The sequence below is a fragment of the Gracilinanus agilis genome, chromosome 1, assembly GCF_016433145.1.
Source record: "Gracilinanus agilis isolate LMUSP501 chromosome 1, AgileGrace, whole genome shotgun sequence".
In the NCBI taxonomy this organism is placed as follows: domain Eukaryota; kingdom Metazoa; phylum Chordata; class Mammalia; order Didelphimorphia; family Didelphidae; genus Gracilinanus; species Gracilinanus agilis.
In genome coordinates this window covers 8,947,188-8,958,578 of record NC_058130.1, presented here as the reverse complement: position 1 = coordinate 8,958,578, position 11,391 = coordinate 8,947,188, and the positions used below count along the sequence as shown (strand labels likewise).

General features: G+C 47.4%; 1 protein-coding gene across 1 annotated transcript in view; it reads right to left on the bottom strand.

The window, feature by feature from the left end:
* Positions 1–4,217: 4,217 nt before the first annotated feature.
* LOC123246584 (immunoglobulin lambda-1 light chain) overlaps positions 4,218–11,391 on the bottom strand; it is a 30,516-nt gene continuing 23,342 nt past the window's right edge. Inside the window, exons 5-7 of the mRNA XM_044675425.1 lie at positions 9,760–10,086; positions 7,195–7,266; positions 4,218–4,357 (exon numbers count right to left, since the gene is read on the bottom strand). Coding sequence (XP_044531360.1) covers positions 4,218–4,357; positions 7,195–7,266; positions 9,760–10,086 — 539 coding nt within the window. The remainder of the gene's footprint in view (positions 4,358–7,194; positions 7,267–9,759; positions 10,087–11,391) is intronic.

Below are 11,391 nucleotides of genomic sequence, written 5' to 3'. Positions count from 1 at the left end.
GGAGCCCTTCCCCCTACCTCCCGTGTTTAGAATGAACCCCAAGAAAACAACGTTCATTTTTGCATTTAGCACCATGCCTGGCGCACAGTAGGGGCTTGGTAATTTTGTTAAAAATCCCATCCTAGAACCAATACTAAGGATTGATTCCACGGCCAGAGAGCAGCAAGGGCTAGAAGGTTGGTTGAGGTGAAGTGACTTGCCCAGGGACATACTGCTAGGGAGTGTCCAAGGCCACATTTGAACCCAGGACTTCCTGTCTCCAGGCCTAGTCCTGGACTAGGTCCACTAACCACTGAGCCACCAAGCTGCCCCTTAATAAAGGTTTGTTCATTTGCTGCCTCATAAAGACAGTTCATCAAAGGGGATCTCCCCAAGAAAATGAGAAACGGGCCTCCTCAGGACCACCAGCCAGTGGGTTTCTGATAGATAAAACCATCGTCTTTCTTTTCCACTCTCCCCACCCTCCCTGGCCCCTTTGAGAATAAATGGGAACGTGGGGGGTTTCCATAGGAGGCTCCTCTGTTCCCCCGGCACCCGTGGGATCCTCTCCTCCCGTTCGTTCCTCTTAACCTGCTCATAAAGAGCGCACAGTCCCTTATTACGAAGCGCCCCAAACCAGCGGCTCCAACCCAAGAGACAAGAATTCCAGCTCATCAGTGCTCAATGAGAGGGAGAATGAACAAGGAGGTGAGCCAGGACAGATGGGGGGGGTGGGGCTTCTCCTTCTCTGTCCCTGAGAGCAGCCACGGGGGATGGTTCTCACCTTGCTTACAGCCCGGACCCCAAGGGGTCTAAGGGTCTCCGCATGGACGTTCCCACAAGCATTCTCTACCCCTTTAAGGCTGACGTCAGCCCCTTTCCCACTCTTTATTAGGTTTGTAATCAGGCAGTGCTAGGGCAGAGGAGGACCCCGGTGACCGAGGCCACCCCCCATTATCCAGAGAAGGAAGCCAAGGTCAAAGGAATGGAAGATCTGAACCCCGACCCTGCCACTGCTTGTGTGGCCAAGGGCACGTCTGTAGACCTCAGCCTGTATGATTGAGGATGCCAAGGTCACAGGAACGGGTCTGTGATCCTGAGTGAGTCCTAGAGCACCCCAGGACTTCTACCTCGTACAGCTGTGTGACCTGGGCCAAGTCACTTCCATCTCTGGGTCTTGGTTCCCTGATAGGTAAAACAAGGGTTTCAGCGGAGAACTCTGCTCTAAATCTGGTCCTGGGGCTCACCATGCCTGGCCACTGCCCCTACCTCAGTGTGAGCGTGACTCCACTTTCCCCAAAGTGGGTGGAGATGCAGGCAGCTAGGTGTTGGGTTAACTGACTGGGGAAGATTCTCTCCATCCTCCTGTGGCCTCATGAGGGTCAAAAGCAAAGGCATTTCGAGACTCGGTTCCGTTCCTGGAGACACCAAGATTTTAGGCTGCCTTGGCCAATGGGTTCACGCTCCGCCTGTGACTTCCTCGTGTGCCCCAAGCAAAAGGTCTGTTGCCTCGGCCGCATCCCCCCTTCAAAATGGGGATGGGGGTGACTGCGGTCTGTTTGGCTTTGAGTGAGGCGAGGGCCGGCCTCATTCGTCACCCGCTGGGTTCGGTCCAAGCATCTCTCTGTCTCAGAGAGAAGATCCTCCCTTAACCCGGAGGGAGCCATCTGAAAGCTCCACATCCCTAGATGATACAAGTCTAGCGGGCTCATCCCTTTGGAGCTGGGAGGGAGCGACCATCCGCTTGTCTGAGCCCCTCCTCGTTTGACAAATGAGTAAATGAAGGCCCGATGGTTAAAGTAATTTAGACCTGTGATGGGCAAACTTTAGAGGGGGCCAAAGGAAAGGAAAGGCTCCTCTGTCAGTCTGTTTCTGAGGCAACTCTTTCCAAGTTTCATTGTATTGTATCCTACTCAATGTATTCATCAGATTAGGAATAATGTCCCACAGCTGGATAGAACATTTCAGGGGGCCACATGTGGCCCAGGGCTCTAGTTTGCCCATCACTGATTTAGAGGATCACAAGATGATCAATTTAGAGCATGAAGGAAGCATCAAAGTTGCCTTGTCCAACCCGCTCGCTTTGTAGATGCGGAAACGGAGGCCCAATGAGATTAGGCTCATGCAGTCCTAATCTGGAGCTGGAAGGGACCCAGTAAGCCGTCTAGCTCCCCTCTCATTTCAGAGATGTTAACTGACTTGTCCCAGGTCACCCAGATGGGAAGCAGCAGAGCTCACTTGACTCCATTCCAAAGCAGGCGCCATTTTGAAAGGAAGCCCATCCTCATTGCAGTTTCCTAATAGGAACTTAAAAAAATGCAAAGAAACCCCTAGATTTTGGAGGGAGGAAAACTGTATCCTAATGAGATTAAATCTACCCTGCTCTTCTTTAGATTTGATCTCATTACCACAATCCTAAAGCTGGGGACTTCCACGTCAATGAAAGAAGCCACCAATGGAGCTGAGCAACTTGTTGGTAGAGTGGATAGAGGGTTAGACCTGGAAAAAGGAGGACCATGGTTCAAATTCTACCTGAAAAACTTCTTAGCTGTGTGACTCTGAGCAAGTCACTTATCCACTTTCTACCTTGGTTTCCTACTTGTAAAAGAGGGATGATAATAATAACCACACCTACCTCACAGGGTTGTTAGGATAAATTGAGATGATACACGTTTGCTCTTATTACTCTTATTAGCTCCTTTAGGCCTCGGTCCAGGTGTAATGCTGTGATCAGGCTGGCAAAAGGCCAGTTTGCCAGACTTGGAGTTGTCCCCCTACCCTATATATTCTGCAATCCACTGACCCTGGCCCCCTCGATGTTCTTCCTTCGAGACCCTCCATCTCCAGACCAGCCATTTTCTCTGGCCCTGTCCCTTGCCTAGAATGCAGTCCCTCCTCATTCTTTCAACCTACAGTAAAATCCCACCTTCTCCAAAAAGCTTTTCCTGATCCCTCTTAATTCTAGTGCCTTCCCTCCAAGATTCTCTCCCACTTCTGTCTTCTTTGTCCATAATGGTCTCCCCCCCCGGAATGTGAGCTTCTCCAGGAAGACTGTTTTCCCCTTTGTATCCTCAGCACTTGGCACGGTGGCTGGCACAGAGTAGGCATTGAATATATATTCACTGATTGTATGACTCACTCTTTGACTCCCGGCTTTCTAGCTGTCACCCTTTGGAAACGGATAAGAAAAGCCCCTCCCTTGTTCCCCTGGCAGTGCCCAGAGGAGACTGAGTCATTGGACACCAAATGAGCGGGCACCCTGATTGATACAGATGAGCAAGAGGAAGAAAACCCACCGCGAGGGGCCATTGCAGCCAACTGCCAGCTCTGATTTCTCCCTGAACACCGTACAGGAAAGAGTGGTAGGCTTGGACGTAGCAAGACATGAGTTCAAACTCCACCTCTGCCACTTCCTAGCAGTGAGGAAGTCATTGATATTCTGGGAGTCTTTGTTTCTTCATCTAATTCTATGTGGTTTTTTTTGTTTATGTATATAATCTTAAAAAAACTTATTATTGTTATATTTTTATTTTTATATTTTATATATTTTGTATATTTATATTTTCTTTTTGTATTTTATGTTATTTTATATACTTTTACATTATTCATATTAATTTATATGATTTATTTTTATATTTATGTCTATAAACTTCATGTAATTTATATATATTTGCTTTTTTATTTAACAGCAAAACCCCCAAACCTGCTGGTTTTGAAAAGGAACAAATGTAAGCAGCTATTTTTGCTCAGTCCTTTAAACAATGAGTATTTTTCTTCTCAAATTGCAGTGGGTTATCCCCGTAATGCCTCCCTTGCTGGGCTGTTGTGAGACTCCAAGGCTATTATAATGTGTGTCGAGTGCTGCACGCACCTGAAAAGCTCCACAGAGGTGAGCTCCCATCATCTCCCCATTAGAGATCTTCTGGCAAGGTCACACTAAAAGCACTGACACAGAAAGGAGGGAGCTTCAGTGGTTTTTATTGGGGGAAGGTCCCTCAGGAAGAGGGGGACATCGGTATCTAAAGCAAAGCACCCAAACGACCTGCTTCTCACAACCTGAGGTTTCTTGTTTGTCCAGCAGAGTAGAAGAGCCTGATTTGCATTTTACAAGTTACAGCAAATGCCAGTGCTAAGTAAATGAGAAATGATGAGAGCTGAGGAGATGACCACTGTCCACCTCGTGCAGAAGACAAAATGGAAGGTGTAGACCAACCCTCCCGGAGGGCCCCTCAGCATGCCTACTTTGCCTTTGGGCTCCTGTCCATTGTCTTCTGGTACAGGAAGAAGAGGATAAAGATGAAGTAGGTGATACTCTTCACAAGCAGGAGGGTGTAGGTGTAATAGGCTGACATGTTGGCAAAATGCAGCTCCTCGAGACCTAAAAGGAGAGAGCCTGGTTAGTGCTGCATGGCCTTTTGAGGGACAGAAGAGCAAGGCTCTGGGAGCAGAAGCTGGAGAACCTGGGCTTCCGGCAGGGACAGCACTGAAAATGAAAATGAGCCCCAAAGGAGATGGAGAGAGCAAGGAGCGTATTGTATTTTCTCAGGACTTTTCTGTATGATATAATTTCCCAGCACTCCCCCGGGAGCTTCCAACAGCATAATAATAATAAATAACATTTACAGCATGGACTATGTATGTTTGCGTATGCTTATGTACATATATATGTATAGATAGATACATACATATATGTATATATATAACTAGTTATTTATTATTATTAGTAGTAGTAATAGTAGTAATACTGAATTAGGTCATGCTCCCAGATCTGCTAGAGAATTAATTCTGAGGTGGAAAGGTCTCAGAAGCCACCTAGGCCAACTCTTACTTGAACAAAAATCCCTAATACATCAGAGGTTCTTAACCAAGAGGCCATGAACTTAACTTTAAAAAATCGATAACTGCATTTCAATAAAATTGGTTTCCTTTGTAACCCAGCCTCAGATACTTATTAGCTGTATGACCCTGATCAAGTCACTTAACCTCTGTCTATCTCACTTTCTTCATCTGTGGTTGTAAGGTCCAAATGAGATAATAATTATAAAATGCTTAGCACAACACCTGGTGCATTATTATTATTATTTATTTTATTCTTTAAAAAATATGATTCTGAGAAGGGGCCCCTAGGCTCGCCAGCCTGCCCAAGGAGACCAGGACCCTAAAATGGTTAAGAACCCTTGATCTGCATCATTCTCACCAAACAGCAACACAGGCTTTGCCTGAAGACTCCCAGTGAAGGTGAACCCACTGCCTCCCAATGAGAAAATACTCCAGACAATCTAAACTTTTGCTTCTCGGAGCCCGTAAGTTAGACAGGACACAGGTGATGAGCAAAGAGCCCTGATCCAAGGTTTGAAGACCTCAAGTTTCCTCTGAACTTAACAGCTTTATGACCCCAGCTACCTCTAACTCTTCTGAACCTTAGTTTCTATGTCCATAAAATGGGAATAATGATTGAATTATTGCAAGAAAAGCCCAATGTCTATCAGAAATCTACAAAGCACTATGGAAATGTAAGTTATCCTCCTCAGAGACACGGAGAAGTTGCACATGCCCTTAAGACAGATTTTTCCAGAGCTGGCATGGGAGGGGGGTTCTTTTCTGCATGAAAGAACTATGGTTCAGGGCAGAGGCATCAAGCTGGTGGCCCATAGCCCACAACACTTCCCAGTGCCTCCCAAACCAGGTTAAAAGAGAATTGAGAACTAAATGAAGATTCCATGAAATGTAGATGAGGTGGCATTTTAAAACTAAGTCACTATGTAGCCCGCAGGGGTTCCCCATGTCCATTTGAGTTTGACTCCACAGGTCTTGGGGTTTAAGGAAGACGGCGCTGCAAGTGAGAAGCTTTCATTTCTGGGGCTGGTCTTGCCAGGTCTCTAGCTGGTGACCATGCCCAGGGCTTCAGCCGGCTTCTTCCTCATCTCTCATCGGGGGCTTTCTTATCTCCTGGAGATTTTTGTGGGGACCTCTCTGGACTAAAGCTTGGAAAACCCATTGGAAAGCTAAAAGTACAGTAGGAATGGGGGGCATTTCTGTGGCTCTCATCAGCAGTCCGCTCCAGATCGTAGCTAGAGGGATGCCCCCACCAAGAACTAAACAAGGCCCTCGTGCTTGTGCAGACAGCCCACGTTGGCCAAAAGCTTCATTTGGCCCTGAGCCCATTTCTGTGGAAACTCATTCTGTGATGGTGCTGCATGGCTTGATCCCATCCTGTTACTGGACCTGTTTCTTCAACTGGAAAATGAGGGTTTGGGCTCGACTGACCCCTCAAGTCCCTTCCAGTCCTAAACGTCTATGACTTACCTGATGTGACAAATTGGTAAATGGTGGAATGGATAGGACTCCTTCCTTATTTTTTTACATTAGATTTAGATCTGGGAGGGACCCGTTAGGTATCCTGTAGCCCAGGGGTCGGCAACCTTTTTGGCTGTGAGAGCCATGAACGCCACATTTTTAAAATGTAATTTCGTGAGAGCCGTGCAGTGCTCACAGTGCTGCTCCTGTAACAGTGCCTGGAAAAAAATGGACTTTATGGCTCCTGCAGAAAGAGCCACATCTGGCCCTCAAAAGAGCCAGAGATGGCTCGAGAGAGAGCCAGACGTTGCCGACCCCTGCTCTAGCCTGTCCTCTCCCTCGGTTACAGATGAGGAAACAGCGAATGAGTACTTTCTGAAAAACAACCTTGTGAGAAAAGGTGTTATTATCCTCATTATACAGATGAGGAAACTGAGCCACTTGACCAGCATCCAGTGAGTGTCCAGGCTATGAATGAAGGTGCGCTTTTTCTGCCTGCAAGCCCAATATTTCCTCCACTGAGCTCATTTTTTGCAGATGAGGAAGCTGAGTCTCAGAGGCCTTCGGTGCACTGGCCATCATTCCGCACCATTAGCGAGCATGGCTGACCAAGACCTCGGGATCCTCAGAAAAAGGTCTGGGATGGATTCCTTCCTAGCAAGCACCTCTCCTAGTTCTCCTCAATCCCAAACTTCCAAGCTTTTGGACCCCTGAAGCCTGAACCTCCAGGTCTGTCCAGCCGGATGGCGACAGGGGGGAGGTGCCTTTCCATGGACAAACCAGCCATCCCAGATTCCCAGCAGGCAGGATTGGCGTCTTTCTTTGGACTCTGGGAAGCTTCCGCTCCTCCCCCAATCTTTGCAAGTCAAATATTGAATTGAACCTGAGTCAAAAATACCATCGGCTTGGAAAAGGTGCTCATGGGAAGCTTACCTTTAGCCTTCCTTTGAGTATCCTCGCAGGCTCCTGAAGGAGACTCTTTGGAGAAAACTAGAAGAAGGAGAGAAACCAGAGCTTTTCATTTTGTATCAGGCAGGCTTGGCCGCAGAGAGACACCCAGCCATCCAGAGGAAGCTACGGAGGCTGCCGGCCAGAGGCTTGGCTTGTCGTCATTAGTGCCTTTCCTATTCCCATTCATTCGTTCTTTGTACCCGCTGCCGTGGCTGGTTTTCAGCACATGGGAGTAGTGAGGTACCAGCAGGAAACAGCTTATCCCAGACAAAGCACTATCTCCTCCAGGGACCTTGTGTGCTTAGCTGAATGCGTAGCTGTTCTGACTACTTGAACCAAAGAAAATTCATTTCTTTAGAGAACGGTAGTCAGTCAATCAATAAACATTTATTAAGTGCCTAATGTATACCAAGCACTGCTGTGTGGACAGTCGGAACACCTAGTCCAGCCAGAGTCAAGAAGACTCATCTTCCCGAGTTCAGACGTGACCTCAGACGCTTACGAGCTGTGTGACCCTGGACAGTTAACCTTGTTTTTAAAAATACGTGTATTTTAGTAGAGTCGCTTTCCTCTGTAATTCTACATTGTTCATTTTATGCACTTGACAACATTGTTTTGAGAAGGGGTCACTGGGTAGCCAGGGGGGCCGTGAATAAAAAAACGAGAAGCCCAGGGATGTGACCCACTCTTTTACAGGCAAAGAAGCCAAGGCCCAGACAAACAAGGCCACAAAGGACAGAACCCAGATCTGAGCCTGAGTTCCCCGAATTCAAAGCTCGCCTCCTTCCCATCACACCTACTGTGCGTACCTCCTGGGTGCAGATAGGATTTTGTATCGCCACACTTGGAAAGTGGGGAGCGCGAGGCTGCCAAGAAGGAGGGAGAAATGGCAAAAGGAAGCCATGGGCCAGGCCCCAGTCACGTTGACAAAGTCAAAACCAAAGCCGGTGCTTGAGTCGGTTACGTACCGAGCTTGGGCTCAACCACTTTGACCAACTTCGGCCAAACATGAATTTCCCCTGAATTGCTCTATTGAACAGGAAGTTTCTCGTGACCTTTTTCTCAGCCAATTCACCGAAGTGACAAGCGAGACGCTCTCGAGAACAATCTGTCTTCGGTTAGTCTGGACGTGTCCAGTAAAAGCAGCTCCCTTTATCGGGCCTTTCATTTCTTTATGGTTTCCTTGTTGGTTTTGAAATGCACGTCTAAGGGGGGAAAAACCTTCCCCCGTGAAAGCCAGAGCAGGCAACCCATGCAAAAGATGACTCACCGGAACCCTCAAGAGCCGTGCAAGCGCTGAGCCAGGCTTTGGGGAAATGGCCAATCCTGTCCCTCTCCTTTCCTGGTATCGACCCTGAGCCCTCCGCCTCTGGCCCTTCTCCGAGGCTCATGGGCTGTGTCTATACAAAGAGAGCCATTGGGCTCAAGCTCTCCACTACTGGGTAACTAGACAAAATGGAACTGCTTCGGGTCGCCACGAGCTCTCCCTGTCCCGGGCACCAGAGACAGAGAGGCCCAAGTGAAAGGAGGCTTCCCTCTCCAGGAACTTCTCATTTAGCTGAGAAGCAACAGTGAAAACTGCCATTTTGTATCTGAAGCCAAATCAACGCCCAGTTTGGCACATCTCCACCACTGGGGAATTAATTGGCCAGTTCGAACTGATGGGAGATAATGTGTGATCCGCACCCCGTGGACTCACAGGGCTCTGCCTTCGCCTGTCCCCCAAAGCTCACTAAAACCCAACGGGGAGGGCAGAATCCTGGCCCCGCTGGTTTGATGTGAGAGCCTTTCGTTGAGCACACAGGCCACATCCCGGGAACCGTACATGTCTCTGCTTTTCTCTTAGTGGTGGGGCAGGATGGAAGATGAAGACGAATGTTAAAAGCAGGGGGGAAGCCTTAGATGTGCTCATGGACAGAAAGCAAGGAACAAAGAGCTTGCTTTGACCCAGCACTCTGGTTCACCCATGTCTGGCAGTGTAACTGGCCCAATTCTGTCTGGTCCATTCAGTCTGATTCCTGACGGGGCAATTCAGTCCTAACGATCAGGTGGCTTTTCTGTAGATCTGCTTTATTTACTCTCTTTCTCTCTTTTCATCTATATGTGTGTCTTTCTCACTCGCTTTCTCCATATCTCTTCTCTGTTTCTCTCTCTGTCTTTCCCCCCTCTCCCTTTCCACCTTCCTCTCTCATCTCTTCCCTGCCTCTGCCTCCCCATCTCTCTTTCTGTTTCCATGTCTCTCCCCCTTTCTCTTTCTTTCCTCTTCTCTGTTCTTCTCTGTCTCTTTTCCTCCCTCTCTCTTTTTTTCTCTCTTACTTCCCCAGTTAAAATCTGCATGTCCAGTGCTTAGATGTGCTTGGCATACAGTAAGCATTTAATACATGTTTGATCCTGAATTGACTTTGGGAGGCTGGGCAGGACTTTTACTGACCTAAGACAGGTTCCTGATCCTGTCGATGGAAGGCCCTTTAAGGAGAGAAGCCGGGGTGGAGAAGTGTCCCCACCCAGGAAGCCTAGGATCTGGGTACATACCTTTTCCCCAGACTGAAGGAATCGACACTTCCTTAGGTTCTGTGCCCAAGTCCTCATGCTGGTAGAAGTAGGTGAGATTTTTCCGCAACACGTCTTCCTTCACTGTCAGCCAGCTGACCTGGGAGTATGAATTTCCACTCCCAGTGATCTGTCCAAACTGGGCATCCAGAGGCTGTGCGTTCCCATCTTCTTTCCAATACGTTTTAACGACATTGGGGAAAAAATCCTCCAGGAGGCAAATGTAGGTCCCCGATTGTTTTTGCTTAATCTCCTCCGAAGTAGGGAGAAAAAATATGGGCTTCGGTGGCTTTTTTTTGAAAGGAGACTCTGGGGAGAAAACAGGAGAACACAAAAAAGATGATTATCAGAAAATTAAAAGGCTAATACGGGGCAAGGCAATGGCAGTCCTGAACTTCAGGACTGTTGGGGACTAGGAGAGATGCCTCTCCGGCTCTGCAGGGATATCAACTTTGCACTCACCAAATTTTGGAGTTGAGTGTAACACTGGAAAAAAGATTCCCTCCATACCACACCCAGATGGTCATCCAGCCATTGGTTAAAGATATCCACTGAGGCGGGAGCCACTACTTTTTTTTTTTTTTTTTTTTTTTTTAACCCTTAGAGCAGCAAGGTCTAAACAATGGAGGTTAAGTGACTTGCCTAGGGCCACACAGCTAGGAAGTATTGGAAGGCCAAATTTTTGAACCCAGGGCTCCCATCTCCAGGCCTGGCTCTCTCTCTCCACTGAGCCTCCTAGTCGCCCCCTGAGCCACTGCTTCTGGGAGCAGCTCTTTACTTGGAGGCACTTGGGGATGCCTTGTAATGTTAGGAACAACTCTCTTATAATGAGCAGAAATTTAGCTCATTCCAACCTAGTTCTGCTCTCTTAGGTCAAACAGCAAAACAGGATAAAGCCAGCCCTCTTCCAAGTGGCTAAAAGCCCCTAAAAACTTTGACCACATTATTTCTGGATATTCGACAGTTTTGAAGCTACAATGCATTGCGTGGAACATGTGGCCTTCGGGGTGGGAGATAGTATTAAGAATGGCCGCTCTCCGTGAGTTTCTTTTAGACGTTCCACTAGATTGTTTTCCTCTGGGTCATGCTGAGGATCCAGCTTTCTCTCTATTGACCTGCTTCGAATGCCACCTGATTTCGTTGGTTTTATACAGTATCTAATGCTTAGAAAATTTTTAACAGAGGACATGATGCTGTTGTCAAAGGGAATTTCACATCAGTGTTCATGGAAGTGAATCAGACGGGAATTTTTGCCTTTGCACGTGAGCCCAGAGCTGTCAAATTCTCAAGAATTCTGGTCCATTTCAAGGTTTACGTCTTGTCTTGATTTTTCACCAGAAAGTCATTACTTACACGGGAATATATTCTGCCGAACTCTTACTAAAGCAGCGGTTATACTTTAAATTTGAAAAGCGAACCTATGATCCATTGCCTGCAGAAGGTTCATTCTTAATTTCCAACGTTGACTTCTGTTGCTAAAGGGGCCTTCTTTCTTCTTTCTTTTTTCTTCCTTCTTCCTTCTTCCTTCTTCCTTCTTCCTTCTTCCTTCTTCCTTCTTCTTCTTCTTCTTCTTCTTCTTCTTCTTCTTCTTCTTCTTCTTCTTCTTCTTCTTCT